The 19,705-nt window shown below is 40.5% G+C and overlaps 1 protein-coding gene across 1 annotated transcript in view; it reads left to right on the top strand.

The window, feature by feature from the left end:
• The window catches only part of CCDC88C (coiled-coil domain containing 88C), a 99,431-nt gene extending 85,316 nt beyond the window's left edge, over positions 1-14,115 (top strand). Inside the window, exons 22-30 of the mRNA XM_010583838.1 lie at positions 695-881; positions 1,121-1,266; positions 2,686-2,775; positions 3,598-3,836; positions 7,771-7,953; positions 8,359-8,427; positions 9,226-9,294; positions 10,047-10,348; positions 12,764-14,115. Of these exons, the coding sequence (XP_010582140.1) occupies positions 695-881; positions 1,121-1,266; positions 2,686-2,775; positions 3,598-3,836; positions 7,771-7,953; positions 8,359-8,427; positions 9,226-9,294; positions 10,047-10,348; positions 12,764-13,777 (2,299 nt within the window). The 3' untranslated portion in view covers positions 13,778-14,115. The remainder of the gene's footprint in view (positions 1-694; positions 882-1,120; positions 1,267-2,685; positions 2,776-3,597; positions 3,837-7,770; positions 7,954-8,358; positions 8,428-9,225; positions 9,295-10,046; positions 10,349-12,763) is intronic.
• Positions 14,116-19,705: the final 5,590 nt, after the last annotated feature.

The following is a 19,705-nucleotide window of genomic DNA, read 5'->3' as shown; positions in this document are numbered from 1 at the left end:
AAAGTTTCATATGCTGTCCCAACTGCAGTGTACTTTAGAACGCTGCAGAGCTCTGCTAAGGAGGTTTCCTCAAACTTGCTGTTTTCAGCTGTTTCTCTAGGGACAAAGGAAGATGTTGCAAAATGTTGATTGCAGTGCTGGCAGAGAGCAAGGCTTAGCTGATCTGTCAGCAGATACAGAAATTAATGTTTTTTACTTATCTATTAATTTAATATTATGCCTTCATGATTTGTAGACATTTTTAAATTTACCAAAAGCTATAAAAGAATGCCACAGTATCATCTTGTAACATTACAATGTTGCACAGTTCAGGGCACTTAATGCTCATATTTCATGCATCAGTATGAGTGTTCTTCATTTGTGCCAAATAGAGCTGCTGTTATATCCAAATGCTCCTAAACACATTGTGCCTCAGAAATTTCTGTTGTGTTTCTTACACATTGAGGAAGTAGAAGTTTTATTTTTCATCTATTTTCCTTTCAGTTGTTTTGTAGATTTGAAATATTTTATAATGCTATTACTACTTTCTTAATAAAATTTTATTATATGCTTAGAATAAAAATATCTTTAGGAGTTAGTTTTTGGCACTTAATGTTTGATTTAGTGACAGCTGCACACAGATGGTGTGGTCTTTGAATATGAGGTGCTTTCTGTGTAGTGTCCTTCATAAGCCTGCTGGCTTCTTCATGTTTAGGGTGAATTTCTTGCACAACCAACTAAAGGCAGAATATGAAGGGCTGCATTCACACACTAAAGAGCTGAAAACTTCCCTGAACAACTCTCAGCTGGAGCTGAATCGTTGGCAGGCTCGCTACGATGAGCTGAAGGAGCAGCACCAGTCCATGGATATCTCCCTGACCAAGCTGGATAACCATTGTGAGGTGAGTAGCTATAGGTAGGTATACTGCTGGGTTCCTGTTAGAGAGCTAACATTCATTGTGTGAAGTTTTTGGCACACTATATGTAGAAGGTCAAGCTATGTGGTCATAACAACACCCCCGTATACTTCAAAGTTTATCGATTTGTATCCTAAGTTGCTATGCTATTGTGTTAGCTTGATTATGGTGCATTTCTAGGGAAGCCAGATGCAGAGGAGAGATTAATGTGTCTTGTTTAATAGCTGCTGTCCCGTCTAAAGGGAAATCTGGAAGAAGAAAACCATCATCTCCTGAGTCAGATTCAGATGCTGAGCCAACAGAATCAGATGTTACTGGAGCAGAACATGGAGAACAAGGAGCAGTATCATGAAGAACAGAAACAGTACATGTAAGAAACTAGAGATTTGAACTGTGAAACCTAAAAAAGTCATCTAGACAAACACAGAATACAAATCATCTATCAGGATTAGAAGGACAGGCAGGGGAATTATAGGTTTACTTGATATCTGGCTAGAAAAGGGGATGTTTAGGAGGAGATATATGTAAAGGGGAGAAACTACAAAATTTCTTCACATTGCCTTACTGCAAAGGGATGTTCAATACACACCTGGACAAGCACAGCTCTTTTGAAATAATATAGGTGAAACCATGTGGAAAACTTAATTCTGAAAGCTGTACTCTTAAACCCAGTGGTACTTCTCAAAGGTTTCTGAAGAGCTTGGAAAACAGCTGAGTTGCAACAAAAATTTAGACTTATGCAAGTCATTTTATATTTAGGTTCCTGAAGAACAGCAAATACTCATACTCCTCTAGTTTTTGTCATTTGCATTATAAGAAATACTTCCTTCGATGTTTTTTTTAAGGATGCAACATTCACCGCTGTGTCCCCCATGCACAAGGTGACACACTTAAGTGAGATACCCTGTTTAAACATATTGTACATTTACGAAGAATCCTGTTCTCACTGCAGTGAATTTCTCTTACAGGTATGAAAGAAGGAAGAAAAGTGTTCTTAATCCAAAGAATTTTACTCTAAGCACTTCAGGATGATGTGGGAGTTACTGACTTTTATTTCAGTACTGGATTATATGGTTGAAATGTTAGAAATTGTTTGCTGAAATTGGCTAAATACACTTCAAATGTACTCTAAGGATATTTATCCAGGTGTCTGACAGTTCTGTGATGGAGGTACATTAGACCTACTACTTGAATGAAAAAAGATTTCCTGACATCCACTGTGCAGGTTAATAAAACAATGAGTAAAAAAAATCGTAAGATTACATGGCACTGCTGAAAGTGCTTTGACACTGCTCGCAGGAGACCAAAGTAGTCTTAAAAAGATCAAACTTTATTTATTTCACTAGTTACAACAGAGTAAGCAGAACAGGAATAAAATACCCAGTTATCACCTAGACAAGAAGTTCACACTATGTAATGATCTTAACCGTTGAGTAATTCTCAGTAATCTGTGAATAAGACTGAACAATGAGTAAACGAGTTTTCAAAAGCCAGAAAAAGGTTAATCTTAACACCCACCAAAGCAACTCTGCCTGCGTTATTAGTGAGTAATCTAGCACCAATCTACTGTTGTTCTTTCACGTTTCATGCTTATTGCACAAAAATCTCCCATCAGCAAGTTTGGTAGGCTTTTGCATTTGCTCCCTCTAAACAGACAGTAGGATTCTGAAGCTTACACAACAGGAAGATATTTCAATCTCTTTCCTCCCTTGGTGGCTTTTGGTCTTCAATATTTTCATTATGCTTAATTTTGTACAGATGTTTCAGAATGTGCTTTTCCCCCTCACAGAGATAAATTGAATGCCTTAAGGAGACACAAGGAAAAACTTGAAGAGAAGATAATGGATCAGTACAAGTTTTATGATCCTACTCCAAAAAAGTAAGTCCCATATGGGTTCAGTTCTGTTATTGTACAGATTTGTGAGGGTCAGAAGGGGCTCTTCGTAACTGGTGATAACAGAAATTTCAACTGAAATAAGGACAGTGTCATCTCCACTTCTCTCTTCACTCTTGCTCCGCAAGCCATTCCCTGAAGGACCAGGTTGTGTTAATATAGAGCACAGTACCTCACATGGGGCCCTCTGTTTTAATACTGGGATCTGAAACATATTAATTGGAAAAGAGCCACTTTGCCCTGATGAATATCATCGTGTCCCCAGCAGGGGGGAGGGACCCCCAGTATGGTGACTAAGCAGCAGTAGGAGCTTCCAGAGCTTCTCTTTCAAAGGGGATAAGCAGTCCATCAGAGAGAAAGGACTTTAAAAAATTATATTAAGAACAACAAAAAAGAGCCAAGCTAACTCCACCACACATAGTTCTGACTGATAGCCCTAGCAAAGAGCAGGATTCATCTTTAAAGCAGTTTTCATTTCTTTCCTCCTCAGTCTGTTCCTGTAGTAGACCTTTTAACACTGTTAAAATGTCTTATGTGGGTCCATATGTGTAGTTTAGATTTCTAGCAGAGGGAACGATTGTCACATTTCTTGTGGTGAAGAAATATTTCTGTAAAATCATCTTGCCTTTGGGAGAGAAAAGGATCTCAAGCTCTGTGAAATTCATGCTGCATCTTTCTAACCAATTCATGACAGTAAACAAATAAGAATGTAGGATGGCTTGATGGCTTTAGCACAGCTGTAAACTTCTTCAGGGAGTACTTCTTGTAGCGTTTTATGAATCCCATTCACAAAACCTGCTTTATCAGGAAAAACCACTGGATTGGGGCCAGAGCCTTAGTCAAACTAATCAAGCCAAAGAAGGAGACAAGGGAGCGGTTGAAACCAGCAGCAGAAAGCACTCCGTGGCATTCTGAATCCCCAGAGACGGTAAACTCTCCATCTGCCTCCCAAAAACTGAAACATCAACAAGAGACTCAGGATAATACCTCTCAAGGGTCAAACTCTGTGGAAGAGAGGGAGAATCCTGGGGGTTCTTCAAACAAAGGTAAGGAATGCCCAGCCTAAATTCATGAGTTGAACAGTATTTTTTTTAAGATTTAAAAAAGATTTTTAGAAGATTTAATATGTATGATATGTTAATACTAGATCACATTACATTTTATATCCCTTTTTTTAATAAACTCAAAGTTTTAATAAGCAAAAAAAGACCCTTAAACTAAAAAGCTGAGTAAACTAGAAAGTGGAGGTTTTATGTTTTGGTTTGGTTTGGTTTTAGTTTGATTTGTTCCTTTTATCTACTACTTCTCCTTTCAGCTTTTGTATATAGTTTCTTGGTTTGCCTGAATCTATTGCACATTACTGAATAAGTTGGTGGAAATACTTCATTTACTGGGATTTTGCAACAAAGCAGTTTAAAGTTGGACCATATAATATGGTTCATTAGCAGCTACTCTTCAAATAGGTAATAGCTGGTCTTACAGCCACTGCCAGGAGATGGCGCACATACAAAAGAAATAACACAGAAAATGCTAATTTATTGTAATTAATTGTTTTTGAGAATGATACCATGTTTTGACTTTGAATCAAACTCAGAATTTCTTAATTTAAAATGATGATATGATTTTTTTGTATGCTGTAAGGTGAACGTAAGGAAGATGAAGTGATTTCTTTTTGTTTAGTTAGTTTGTACATTAAATCAGGTGTTCCTAATTATTGGAAATTTAAAAGAAAGCTCCTCAAAATAAATAACTCTGTGATCTTTATTAAAGGTAATACATATTCCAAGCTTTTCTTATTCTATTGAGATCATTTCTGTCAGCTTCTATGTATAGATCTTTGTCCTCCAGGAATACTTTTCAAGAAGCGGTTTTGAAATTAATCCTTAAATAATAATTCCTGTCTTCCCACTGGGGAGTGTGGGAAACAGAAGGGGAGCAGCTGGGAAGGGTAGAACTGTTGTTATAAACTACTGCAGGTGTCTGTCTGGCTGAAGTTTTTGTTTTGATTGGGTTTTATCTTTCCCTTTCTCCATTCTAATTCTTCGAGGTTGTTGATTCACTTAAAATAAAAATGCATGTCTCAGATCATCCATGTGATCCCAGGAGATGTTAAGTGTTTAACATGCATCCAAAGTTCAACCTTGGGAATTCGGTCTTGGTTGCCACAGAACAAGGGCCTCATGGAGTGCCAGAGATAATATAAAGTCTCTGGGGCTTCATTCTTTTTGGTGTTATATGAAATGTGCTTATGTTGAGATGATGAGCATCACTATTAAAGCCTAGAAGACATCTAGGAAATTTGAGTATATTATCACCAAGTAACATGCACACCTATCTGATTTTTACTTTATTAAGTAAAAGCATTTTGGGTGACCTAACAGTAATTTCATAATGGACATGCTTATATTTTATGTATATGCGTTAATCTATACATTAATCTGAGTCAGATTAATTATGATTAACTATGCATTAATCAGTCCTCCAAATATATGTTAGTCTTTGTTTAGCCTTTTTCGTTTTTACTAGTTGCATAGTCTTTAATCTATTTTAAGACACTTTACGTTTTATTTACAAGGGTTTTTTTACTTTTTTTTTCTTCTTCTTTTTGGGATACCTGGGTGATAACAATTTAGCTGCGCAGCGCAAAAAGATTGCCTTTTTGAGAAGCAAAATCAAGGATAAAGAAAAGTCTCCTAAGTCTCCATCGAATCATCAGTCTCTCTCTAATCGGCTCCGGTTCTGGTCTTCTTCCGACATCCCATCCTCTCCTAATGAACCTCTTTCTTTCCCGGAATTGGGAGATTTCTAACACCTTCTCTTTAGCATTTATCTTCATTTATTTCTGACAAATATTTTAAACAACAACAACAAAGTCCCACGTGTCTTAAAAGAACACACACCCTGATAGAAACACTCAGCATGTCTTTACAATACTCTAAATACAAGCACAGATTAGTGAACATGGACTTAAATTTTCCTGTAGAAGATGAATCACTATTGCACACTGTGGATCATTTCTTCAATGCAGCACATTTTTAGGGGACCTCATGGCATACAGTTTGCGTATGTATATTGGCTGTGGTGCATGTTATAAGTGAAGTTGCTATGCGCTTCGATATTTTCTTGCAATCACATACTTGCATCGTGTCCAGTTGAAGTGTTGAACTGGTTTGCTGTTGCTATGCTTTCTACAATGTTGTAGTCCTACTAAAATACAAATCTAATATATAAGCAGTTTCAAATTCTGGAGATTTTTCCAACATTCTGTGCCACTAAATGCTAAAATGGCAGTTTTTTTAACATCTTTGTCTGCTTTTACATAGTCTAGCTTTGAATATAGAGTGGAAGCTACTGGGAAAATTATTCTCTGCAAAGTGGCTTGACGTTTGCATTCAAACCTGCTGTTCAGCAAGGTTTTACGCTTCCAGTTATGAAAATTCATCTTGAATTGAGCTAAAGTTTCAGTTTCTGCTGCTTCAGTTTTGACAGATTTTTTTGGAAGAAGAAAGTAGATTTGTTCTCTTAAGCTTGGGAATAACCTTCATCAGAGATCCGTTGCCCAGAATTCTTTACTGCATGATAGTCATGACCTGGTGGCTTCTGAAGTGAATGTGTGGGTCCAGTCCCCACTCCGTGTTAGAGAGACCTGTGCAGCACAGGCAATATTTTACGGGGAGCTCAGCAGAGAGGCCAAAATATCTCATCTCCCTTCTCACTCTGAGATCTGGCCCTCTGTGGCACAACCAGGGACACTGGCACAACAGCCTGTTGCTGCCCATTTTGGGATTTGTAGAGAACATTTGTCTCCAGAGCAATTAATAATTCTAGCATCTATGGAAGGTGTTAAGTGCATCTACAAAGTCAATTAGAAATACAGATTTGCATGCCAAGCTTTAGCCAGTAATTGCCCCTACAGGCATGCCATAAACTTCAATTCCGAGAGAAAGCGCCAGCCCTGTGCTATGGAGCCCACGCAGTCTGTGGGAGAAAACATTGTTTCTGAAGTCAGCTTCTAGGAGTCATCTAAGATGACAGTATCTTGGTCCGTTTCTCTAATACAGCTTTGCTGCTGCTCTGTGCTTTGAACTAACTGTCTGTCCATTGTCTCTGCAAGTTGTTTATTTTGACCACGGCACTCTTCTGTGTTTTCAGCATTTAGTTACTATTAGTTAAGCAAGTACTCCATAGAAATATGTAGAAAACCAGAATCTTGCATCTCATTAAGGGTGTCTCCAATAGTAAATTCTTTAAATTTTGTTCTATTTTATGTGTGCCTTAAAGCGTTACATTCTCATTACAAGAAATGAATTAACCTACCTCATTGCTAGGAAAGATGCCTTCAGCTTTCTGAATCTAAATAATATTCTATCAGGTAGTTTTTGTTGTTCTCATATTTAGATCCTAGGAATTCCACTTAAAAGTCATTGCACCAGAGCATCATAAGAGCAGCAGAGTTTTAACCTTGTAGAGTCTGAGCTCTTACCCCACAGCAAAGATCTATTAGTGTGCGGATCATGCTAAATAATTTCTAAATCAGCATTATTTCTCTTTGAATAGGAGCGTGACTACAGTCACTCTTTCCTTATTCTATTTTATTACTGAAGTAAGTGCTTATAAAATGTACCTGCAAGGAATAATGTTATGGGAATTTCACACCTCACTTATCTTTTCTGCATTCATGTCTTTGCTCCTTTTCTTCCTCCTTTCACGGTAATTGTTGCATGTATAATATCAACCCTCCCACTGGCACTAAGCAGCCCTTGTCACTCCCACACTTTACAGAGAGCACACATGATTGAAAAACTGGTGGCAGAAATTTCCTATCCCGTACCGAACTGTTTATGGAAAAGCTTGCAAAACTAGTGCCTCTGTTGTGCAGTTTCTTTGTGCCTGCTTGTCATGTTTGTATGGGCAGATAAATACAAATCTCCTAATGCTGTTTTTCATTGACTCGTATTTATTTACCTCTTTCCCCCTAAGTGCTAATGGACCTAAAGCAAAAGAGGAATTCCCATCATGGAGGCAGCAATGATAGTGTTGAAATCTCAGCAGACTCTGCAACAAAACACTGCTGTGTGGAACTGGGTCCCAGGACTTACTCGACGTCAGCTATTCATCTGCACACTTCCACCCCCATCTCCAGGCTCCAGAACAGACCAAAAGGTGCTCAGTGCATTTAATATACCAGCTGTTAGTACAAGTCAGGCTACTTCATAGTTCCTGCTTGGGTGAAACATGGCTTCTACTGGCATCCAAGCACAAAAAGAGAGCACTAGTATTTTCACTTCTACTTTATCTACTTAATGGTTTAATTGATCAGATACAGGGTTTCCTCACTCCTGTAATGTCATCAACTTGACAGACCACATTTGGATGTCAGTTCTCCCATGGTTCCCTGCCCAGTGGTTCACAGCAGTGATAAGATGGTGGCTGCTCTTCCAATGTTGTCTCTATAAAAGTCTCTTGATCACCTCAGTCTTCTACACTGCTAGAATGCATTGGAGACTGATGTGAAGGATCAACCTTCCTGGGTTTAATATTGCCTTTTAAGTTTTGTGTTCTTTTCAGGCTATAATTCAGAAGATAATCTATGTGAACAGTCCCCTGCGGTAGAGTTTGCAAGCACCAGACAGCATGGTAAGCTTGTAGCATATACGAATGCTCTAAACCTTTACATAAAGACTTGTTTCATTGCTTCCACATGAACTGTCCTGGAGCATTTTACTTAAATTAACATGATAGAATGAGATGTAGTAATGCAACACCATTTGGGGAATGTGGGTCTAAGTACTTCTGTTTTTCTACTGAGAAGCTTTTAATGGATGTTTTCCCAAAATAAATTTTCAAAAACAATGCTGACATTGAGACAAGTTCCCTTGCCCCAGCAACAGATCCTTTAATGCATGTCCAACAGATTTGTTGCTGATTTTTCCAGACAGTGTTCAATTCCTTCCTTAAGGGAGTGAATCAGCAATAAAAAAAAATTGGGGTAGGAGGGATGGATGCACAGCAGGAGCACTGGTGCAGCAGCAGCACTGCCTGCTTAGAGATTTGTGAAAGACTTAATTTGCAGGCTGGTTACCAGCTCCTTCTGAAGAAACAAACTGAGAAGGAGACAGCAACTTATTGTTGAACTTCTTCAGTATTTACATTACTTTGTTTATAGTTGCTGTAAAAGCAAAACCCAGAACATATTTCTTTGGGCAAAAAATAAGTGAGAAAAACAAGATGAATCCTGAACAACTTGACTTGAAAAATGAAAATGGTTTCTACTCTGTCTAGGCTTTGGCATACTGTGTATATTACATTGTTAATGTTTTCAAAGTGAGTTAGTTGCATGGGTCCTATTTTCAGAAGGTAAGCTATAACTGAGTCTTTTAGAGAATCAGAGGAACTTAAGATCTGTTTGTTGAATGCTTGTTTTGTGTTTTTCAGCGTCCAGGCCAAACAGTTTAGAGAGCAGTAGAAACGCTTCCAGCAGTAGTTCACCTCTCAATTTGAAAGGTAAAGCTTTTACAGCTGAGTCTTGACAAACAGGAAGTGAAATTCCGTGAAACTGTGTGCAAAATGCCATTTTCCTTCCAATTAAATTGAGAGACTGTTGTTTTGAAATTGTAATGATTATGCAATCTGAACATGGCTGTCTTGGGAATCAAAACTGCTGGCAAGAAGTATTTTTCTAAGATTGATTCTGGCAAAGGGTGGCTTTTAAGGCAGGCAGTCTAGTTTTGCTTCAATCTGCCTTGGCATCGTATCGTGGGAAGTATCAGGCCACTCTTGCACTCCTTTTACAACAACAGGTCTCTGCTGTACTTACTCTGTACACAGCTTGTGTATGGAATCAGTGCGCTCTGGAGATTTGCTTTTGCTGAAATTGTGCATCCTTGAAGGATCCCAGGTGACCTGGCACTGTGGAAAATCTGCTTTCTGCATTCCCACTGCCAGGTTCTGGCTCTCAGATCACACACAGCCAGGACTGGGACAGAGCCCTTACTATCTGTGTTATTCCTATTCTTTGGACAAGTAGTTGTGCTTGTTTAACACAGGCGCTCAAAGTATGTACTGTAAGACATTTACTAGTCCTGATTTTTCAAAGTTCTGACTGCCTTGAGTTTGGGGGTTGAAGAAAGCAAGGTCAAAAATGGCACCTAGTCTGTGTGGAAGTGGCCCTGGATGATAGAGTTCCTACCTCTGTGAGAAATCTACTGAAATGAGGGAAGAACAGTGTCTTTAATGATATTTATGCTTCTCCTCAGGTTCCTTAGATCATATCCATGGTAGAACTGAGAGTCTCAGCAGCGAAGATACGGTGCCAAGCAGAGAGGCACCAGCCTTGCTCCGAGACACCTATCCCTTTCACTCCGCTTCTGCCGTCTTAAGCCCTAGCAGCAGGCATGAGTCCTCCTCCCACAGGAATGGTTTGATCTCTTATGATATACCTCAGAAGAGTACTCCATCCCAGTCTTATGCAGGCAGGCAACGGTCTGCCTCACCTGGCAGTGAGATGGTAACTTTGGAAGAGTTCTTAGAGGAGAGCAACAGGCTGTCCCCACCAAGTGTAAGTGAATAGAGCTAGGTAGCCCCTCTCAGATGTCAAAAAACTGTTCAAAGCTGATTCAGGGGAGTGAGGGTGTAAGGAAACATGGAAAGACAAGAAGATCCTTGTTCATAGGTTTGGAACTTGCAGAGAACTATTGAATCTTGCAAAATGAATGAAACGGTTCCAACAACTAAGGCAAGATTAACTTTTGCACAGCACTCTGCTAATTTATTTTGGTGTATCAGATATGGCAAGTAAGGCAGATAATTCACTGCAAGTACTATGTATTGGACTGCTAGGGCTTTTTAATATCAAACATCAGTTCTCATCTCCAGGTACTTTTATTTGTGAACTGGTAAGTTTTCTGTGTAATTTTCAGCTGCTAAATCTGTAATTAGAAATGAAACCTAACAGTAGTTTTCAACTGAAGTGCAAAATATGCAGTTGTTAAAACCATCTCCTAATCTGAAAATATTATCAGTGCATTTGAGAGAGAATATTTTTCTGACTGAAGGAAGTTCTCAATGCTTTCACCATGCTGCATGTTTGTGTGCTGACTGGCACGGTTCAATGACTGCAGGAATATGCCGCATGCTGAAGTGCTTTGTCAGAAGTGAAATGTTTGTTTTCTAGATGGCATTTGTCTTTTACTGCTCAGACATGCTGTACAGTAGTGAGGCGGTGCAGTATTGAGCATGTTAATGTCTTAAGAACAATTCACTGATAGTGTAAGTGAAGAGACGTTTCTGTTTCATGAATGCCTTGGTAAGAGTATTTAAATCAACAGAGCTGTACCATTTTATTGCATCAGTAAATTCTGGTCCTTGAATTTTCAGAGCAATATTTAAATATACCTCCTATTCCCTTATTATCCTAAATACATTTCTTAGCTTTTAGAGGTGTTTAAAATTTGATATTTTTTTTTCTCTGTAAGTACCTGATCATGTCTCCATTTTCATTCTTTCTGTCATCCTTGTTCCTTTTCAGCGTCGGCGCAGTTTAAATGAGAGTGAAATGATTTCATTGCACCAATTTCTGTTAGAAGCTGATGCACTGTATCCCTCTTGCTACTCCCTATGTCCTTCCCTCCGTCAGGAACCTTCGCAGTCACTTGAATCAGTCCTCAGTCATTCATGTCCTGACAGCGTGAGGCACAGAACAGGCAGGCGAAATAGGAGATCTACTTCACTGTATATCCCCAGGGTATCCGTTGTTCTTGCTATGAAGGCAACAGCTCCCAACTTACCACAGCTTTTGCTAGCATATTAATACCTATAGCAGCATACTGTAACTCTTAGCTGTTATTTTAAAGGCTGCCAGATCACTTGCATTAATTGCTCTTAAGGTATTTCCAGTGCTTGTTCATAAACATGCGTGTTTTTGGAGGACTAGTCATTCTGTAATGTTAATGTGCGTAATAGAAGCTTAAGGTGAAGTTAAAAATAACCCTAACGTTTTAACATTTAGTTGAGCATAGAAATCTTCCCACTGCACTATTACCATTGATGGTATTCACTTCCAGCAAACGAGTTTTCTGACTGGAAGAAATGTTTGGAGCGCTAGTGAAATGAATATATTAAGCTTTAACATACTCCCTAGAGAAGAGTAAAGAAGTAAATTCCATGAGCTTGTTTCAGCACGTTTTTCATGAAGAAAGCATGTCCCTTAACTATTCTGAGTATGCCTCGTACTAATTGTCCAATGGCAGCTGATCAAATACCACCATCTTTGGATTGCATGGGCCATCCCCATGAAATATTCATTGTATATTTTCTTTTACTGCCAGGTTAATTGTCTGACTTGAAATTTGCAAGTTAATTGTAGACAAGCAATAATTTCTCCATTTTTGTAATGATTCTGTGTACATTTCGTTATATTGTACACACAGCTTTTAACGTGTAGTATATTGACTGGGAGAGGTGACGGGAATCAATGAAGAAGCAATGAAACTTTCTTGTAATGCTAGCACATCTCCCCAGGGTATACTCTCCTTTTATATCTCTGAAGTTACAGTAGAGTGTTATCCAGATGAACTGTATTCTGGAAGATGACAGACCATCATTGATATCTGCTGATACCAGTGGCTGTCATTAATATGATATTCATATTACAGTGACAGTGGCTGCTGTGAAAGGAAGCAAAAGAGCTGCTGCCCTGGTTGCAAGTGAGATGAAACTTTTTAAATTTAAGACAATTAGTCTGGCAAACAAGGCTGTCATGATCTAATTATGATGAGCATGTTACTCCTTGGTTTGGATTTATACCCATTGTAAACATTTATATCTTTTGTTCCCCTCTTTAAATATAAAATCTATGGTTGTATTTGGGTTGAATTAGTTGGGAAGGAAGATCATCTGAACACAAAATTCTGCATGATTCTTTAAACAAAAAGTGGTGTCATTAATGTGGCATGTGCATATTTTCTCACAGCAGGACACCTCCAGTAACAAAGATGACTTGCTCAGCGATTATTTTAGGAAAGCAAATGAGCCTTCAACTACTGGGAACCTGCTGGTTCAGCCATCCAGAAAGGAGGCTGCTAAGATGCCCACTAGTCTTGTTGCTGCAACTGTAAAGATGACCACCACCAATGAAGAAGGAAGAACAGCTAAGCCTGGAAATTACATGAAGCCAAACCTCAGACAAGTGGAACCTGAGCCTCTGGCAAACTCCCAGGGGTCCCTTAAGCTTCCTCACACACCACAGCACCAGCCTGCCAGCGGGATGCGGCAGATGGCACAGCCTCAGCAGCCTGGAACAGTGAGCAGGAGGAGTACATCGCTGAGCAGGGCATTTAGCTTAGCCTCTGCAGACCTCCTCAGAGCCACCGGCCCAGAGACATACAGGCAGGAGAGCCCTCAGAAGTCAGCAGCAGACCTGCATGGGGGCAAGGACGCTGTCAGTCAAACCACTAGGGCTTCTGTGCCAACCAGCTCCCAGGCAACCTTAAGAGAGAGGCCACAGTCTGCAAAGGTGGCAGGTTCCTTGCAAGGTGTCGATTCCCGCTGTCGGCAGCTTGACACAAGGCGCCTTTCCCTGGCCCCACCACAGGATGAGAGGCCGCTTTCCTTCCATCAGTTCTCTGCCTCACCCACTGCATCCACCAGCAATCTGAACACGCAGCAACAGGAGCGTGTGAACCCTGGGCAACACTACTCACCCACATCACACACTCTCTCTAAAGTCAAACCCAAGCCAGCCCCTCGTACTGGGGAGGTGGCCACAGTGGCCCCTGCCAGAGCTGTTTCCAGCAGGACTGAGGGAAATACTTCCCTAGGACAAGGCCAGGGAGATGCCCTACTTACCAAGTGCCAGGGTAAGCTGCCAGAAGGCAGTGCTGGGGCTATGGAGGAGCCTGTGAGAGGAAGCAGCTCCAACAGTACTCCTGGGTCTCCGGACCCCCAGGGGGATCAGCAGACAGTTTGGTATGAGTATGGGTGTGTGTAACCCACGGATGCAGTAGTACGTGTGTTTGGCATTGCTGATGTCCTGGTAGCATTTGGCTAGACACTGTGCCAAGTCTTAAAAGTCATCACCTGCATGCTGCTCTGACTGTTCTCCGGGCACTGTTTTCTAGTTGGACAAAGTATGATTAAGAGAAGCAAGGAGCAAAACCCCAGCCCTTCTTTTGACACTGTTGTGCCTGAAACAAAGTGGAAGCCTGACCTAATCTCACAGCAGGCTTGGCACCTGATTCTCACAGGTGCTGAGCATTCCCCACACCAGGAGAAGCTTAGCAGGGTCCTCTGTCATCGCTGCACTGTGCACCCCTTCTACCTGCATTAAAGAAGAGTTTCACAGGTCACGTGTGTGTGCTGAACCCAGCCCCACCATTGATAAGTAACTTAACCATAGTGAAAAGTTCATGTAAAAGCCAAACTTCTCCCGGAAAAACAGAACCAGACACTTGGCTTTAAGTAGCTTGAAGAGAAAGCTGAAGAGCCAAAGTGTGTGGCTTCAGCCATGGATCTGTTAAAATCAATTTTTCTCTCCACAGCCACATTTTATAGAGGTAAACTTGTGTAGACTGTGTAGACTTCAAGGGTTCTTAACCTTCCCCGCTGGGACTGTGTGAGCACAGAGAGGTCAGTGTAATTACTCCACTGCCTTCACTATAGCTGCAGCTCAGTGGAACCTTGACTCTGCAAGCCAAGTGGTGCTGCCTTTTGAAACTTGTTTTATACAAACACTGGAACTAATGCAGCCTTTCAGGGTAGATGCCATTTCAATTGCAAAGGTGGCATCTCATGTACAAAAGTGTCTTGTAAGTATGTATATAAGAAGCTCAAGTATTGTATAGGAATGCTGTGTAAATTGTATTATTGCATCCTCGTGTGCGTGACAGCCCACATCCTAAGCTATATGTGGGATTTTGTCTCTTAGAAATCCTTGGTTATGTCTCCAAGAACTTTGCTCAGTATAGAAAGCAAAATAATTTTGTATACATGTGAGAGAAATATACTTTTAAAAATCTATTTATGTGCAAAGAAGTTCCTTGTATGTTTCTGTCCAGAGTGTCATGAGCTGCTTATGTATATATGATCAAATGCTTATCTTTAATTCTATTTCATGTTTGTAAAGCTGTTTTTCTTGCAATAGACTAAATCCTTAAAAAAAAAACTTGTTTTGCTGGTTCTGATTTAACCTAGTAAAAGCTAAAACTGATTCAGTTGAGGATGTTTTTGTTATCTAGTATGTAGTAATCCCATTTTGGAAACTACAAAATTGTTTATAATAAAGATTAAAATAAAATAAATGGATGTTGTACTTGTTTTTTTTCCTTGGGGAAAAAAAACCCCATGATTTATGGTGCTGGATGGAGATCTGTCTGCAATAGCTTTGTGTAAGCCTCAGTATTGATTTGCATCTCTGTGTGACAGAGCTGCATTTGGTTTTATATATTGCCACAGAAGGCATATCAGAAATCTTTCCATTTGATTGTAACCTTCTTACTGAAGACTTTAGTAGGATTAATCATGCAAATTAAGTGACTTCCAGGTCACTGTAGAATCAGACTGTTAGATTTTTTTATGCTTCTCTGACCACTTCAGACAATGCCAAGCATGCTGTCAATTTTGACCAAGCGTGCAAGTTGTACAATCTGTTTCATGCTTAACTCTCAGGCTGTCTTACAAAAGTGAGAAATTATTCATCTTTGAACATGAAGAGAATTGTCAAAGAAATTTTCTGCCTTCTCTGCTATTTTAATTGCAAACCATAGTTTTGCAACAATTTTAAAATTATGTGTTATACAACAATCTTGGAACATAATGATTGTTTTTGATAAACTGAAATTCTTCTTCCAGAAATTCCCTCTGAACGTTGATTCTTGGCCAGATCACTAAAGGTGAAAGACAGGTGTTTCTTCCTTGTTTCAGCTCCTTTTTGGAGGCATGTGCTCAATTGCCCTGCTGGCTGGACTGCTGAGGAATTGATCTGTGAGTTGTCAGTTACTGTAGATCTGCTTTTGCTAGAAATACCTGCCCAGTCACTTACACCTTAGTTGTCATTTTCTGAGTTATTTACAATTATTTACTTTCTCAGTTCTAGTGAGTTTAAATAAAAATGTACTTAACATAGTACCTTTCAAGTATCAGATAATTTTAAATACAGACATTGTAGCGTGGAACAACTGTTGAAGCACACAATGCTGTGGCAGTTGGGCCTTCCTGAGAACATAAAGGGAAGTTTTGGTATAGGTGCCTGTCCTGCCACAGCAGGTGCAGTCATTTTGCAGCCTGCTCAATTAATGAATTGTTTTCAAGTCTTCTTTGGTAGACACAATGGCTCCCAGGTTGTCGTGCTCCTGCCGTGTGCTGCACCAGCAGGTAGGAAACGGGGTGGGTGGGAGAACAAGGCCTGCCCACAGCTAAGGTGCTACTACTCTTTGCCTTTCTGGGGTGCCCAGAGCAGCCATTGGTAGGATAAATGGGTGTTTTGGTATGTCAAAGCTAACCTGGGAGAGAAGTCAATTGTGTTGTGAGAGAGAGAGTAATCGGCAAATCCTCCTGCCTTTGTGCTCTGTGGAGCTGGGCAGGTAGAGGTCCTGTGAGGCGCCGGCTTGCGCGAGATGGCAGGAGCTGCCGGGAGAGGTTTTTCTGTGAGTGAAAAGTGAAGGGGGCAGAGCTGCCAGGCCTTTCAGACTTCTTGATTCCTTCCAAGAAGAAAAGAGGAACTGTGATGAAAGAGCAACTGTTTTGATTTGCACAACTTCGAAGGCTGCTGAGACCCGCCGTGCGTGGGCAGGCGGCCGGGCCCGGCCATTGGGAGTGCCGGCAGCAAGCTGGCGAGCCGGTGGCTGCAGCCGTACACTGGTAAGTGTTGAGCACCAGGGAGAAGGGACATCTCTCTGTAGGAGCCCTAGGCTTCAGCACGCTGGCTTTTCCCAGCTCTGCATGGCAAAGGGCTGTAGGATGCTGATATTTACTGACAGGGTGGGAAGCGTGTGCTCTCTGAAGATTGCTAATTATGTGTGCTAAATAGTGCTGTGAATGGTTCTGGACGTAACGCTTCAAGCAGCATCCAATAATGGAGTGTCTCAGTTTGTATACGTGGCTCATTAAATCTCTAGGTCAAGTTTTCTATTAAGGAACAGATTTTTGTAAGGGGATCCTATCCCAAGGAGGCGGCCAAGTTGCCGGTAGGTTTCTGAGAATGCCAAGGGGCTGTGCCTTTGGCAACACCCGCTCCCTCCAGCATGCTCACACTCTGAAGTACGTGAAGCTGTTTGACACAAGGAAACAGATTTTGCTTAAAATTGCACGCACTGCAGGACAATGATATTTGCTTGAAGTAAAAGAAATGGCTGCCGTGGAAATTGCTTCTAGGGAGTTGCATGCTCTGCCGCAACAAGAGTATCTCCTTACCAAGAAATCTGAAGCCCAGATTCTTTACAGAGACACTGAGTCATGGAAACCTTTTTCCTATTAGATATTCTTCAACCGTTCCTCAAACTTGGGAGCTGATTGTGAAGTGAACAGACCTTTTCTGATTTCAGTTGAGTTCAGAACATAAAATCTCCAGAAGAAGAATAATTGAGAAATAGAATTTACTTTTTTCTGTAACAAGGTAAGTTTCAAGTGTAAGTGCATTGTAAAAATGGCTAGTACTTAGCTTAGAAAAATGATGCAATCAAGGAACACCATGTGGTTGGAAATTATTTCTCATCATCCAGATGTTTGGGGCATATAAGATGTTCAGCCACAGGTAAATGACTTTAAGACAGAACATAGAAGAAATGCTACGGAAATCATTAGTTCATGTGAAATGACTACAACCTGGATGTTAAATTGTTAAATGGATGTAAAGAGATCAACACAATTTTTTTTTTTTTTTTTAAACATCTACCTAGCTGTGCTGAGAGCATTGGAATTGTGGTTTTGCATTTTTAGATGAAAGGGAGGGGGGGAAAAATCAGTTGTGCTAAGCTTCACCAAAAAATTTTATCCTAACAATTGTTTCTCTGCCCATCAGAGTCATGGAATATCAGATCCTGGCAGCACTGGAGATGTTCAAGGCAAGGTGGAAAACTTGAGAATGTTTTTACAAGTGGCAAGTACCAGGCAGAGTTAACCTGACCTAACAGCGCAGAGTGAAATAGTTCAGTTACTAAAAATAACAAATGAAGTTATAGTTATGAAGGGTTGCTAGACTGGAGAAATAGACTGGGCTGTGAAGGTGTATCTTGAAAGCTGGTACTACAGGCTGCCATAAGAACTAAGAATGGCATCAGCTGGAAAGTGGTGAAAAAAATTACGATTTAAGAGAGTACCTACAGGAGTTTAAGGTGACTGGGAGAAGCTATGGCAAGTTTTGCAAAACTAAATGGTGTTTTTCCAGTCACAAGGATTTCTTCAAAAGTATGAAGAGAACAGTAGACAACAGAGAGCTGCTGTTTAAAAGCTCCTCAAATGGGAAAGTCCTTTAAAAGGCTAACTTGGGTCCTAAAGACAGTGAAATCTGAGTTGAAGTGTGACACAAAGTTGAGGTTAGTTCAGATTTGGCGGATTGTGAAGAATCCCATTAAAGAGTAACATGGATGAGTGGGCACCCCAATGCCAGACTACCTGTGCTTACCCCTGCTGAAGCCACAGAAGGGACAGTTTATTGCATGATGGGGGCTAGTGGTGGGGGAGCGAAATTGTTTTTTACTGACAACAGGACAAGGAAAATGTGGTTATTCCACAGAAACTAGAAGCCTAAAATGTGTCCAAAACAAAACACAGAATGGCATGGAAACTAATGTCAGCACTCTATCATTCCCAGATGCTGTTCTAATCAGCTCTAGTTGAAATACTTGCACGTTTTTAACCAAAGATTATCATAACTGAGGATTATGTAGCTCTGATGGTGAGGCTATGCCAAAGTACATGATGTGTGTGTTGCATACCAGAATGAGGAAGAGCAATAGATCTAAGCGTTGGCATTAACCTGTGAAAAGCATGTATTGCACAAAGGGAAAACTCTTCAGTGTCACCCTATGGTGTGATCTGAAAGTTATGCTGAAGGAGAGAGTGCTTAGGAAGGGAAAAATGAAGCTATTGGTGAGACTCATTGTACCAGGCTCTTATGGAATCAAATAGATTAATATAGTGGTTTAATGCTTTTGATTTATGGTATGAGATAGTTTATGGGAGAGCTAAATGGCCTCTGCTTTAAGAAAACATCATCAGGTAAAATGTAAGAGGGTCCCCCTCCTCTCCAACATCCCTCTCCAACATCAGGTGCTGGCTGCCTTTGGTTTCAGGATGGAGGTGGGCTATACCACACTAGGAACAGTGGGCAGCTTCTTCATGTGCAAATCCCTGAAATCTGCAAGTTAAAGATCACCTCACTTGCTTTTTCAGTAGTTGACATGCTCTGGAGGTGAGAGACACATTAATGGCAAGTAAAGCATAGTTTGTGTTTGGGAACATACTGCTAAGGAAGAACATGAGAGTTTGAGAAGGATATTCCAGCTGGAGAAAGCACAACTCCCCAGTGGTCTGCTGAGACATCTCTAGAGACTTGCATGGGAGGGGAGATTTCTGCAAGAAGTAAGAGGGAAACTTATGTCTGTGAAGGACCGAAGTGAGTTTTTTGTAGTGCTTCTAGTCTGATTGTTTTACCATTCGGCAGGGTATTTCGAAGGTTATGGGATGTGGAAGTCTGTGTTCCCTTGCTGCTTTAAATATCTCTGACCAAAATTACCCCATTCTTCTTAAACCCTTGGAAAATGCTTCTCTGCACCTATGCAAGAAGATTTTTTTTTTCTAGTTATCTAAAACTTGGAATTTGCATGTGTGTGCACTGTGGGCCCATAAAATACCTAATCCATGGATGTGTGTGTTTCAGAGGCGCTGGTTACCTGGTAATATTCGGCTGCAGCATCTCAAC

Source organism: Haliaeetus leucocephalus, unplaced genomic scaffold (assembly GCF_000737465.1).
Source record: "Haliaeetus leucocephalus isolate CR32 unplaced genomic scaffold, Haliaeetus_leucocephalus-4.0 Scaffold932, whole genome shotgun sequence".
In the NCBI taxonomy this organism is placed as follows: domain Eukaryota; kingdom Metazoa; phylum Chordata; class Aves; order Accipitriformes; family Accipitridae; genus Haliaeetus; species Haliaeetus leucocephalus.
The sequence above is the reverse complement of the archived record's forward strand: the minus strand, read 5'-3'. Positions and strand labels throughout refer to the sequence as shown.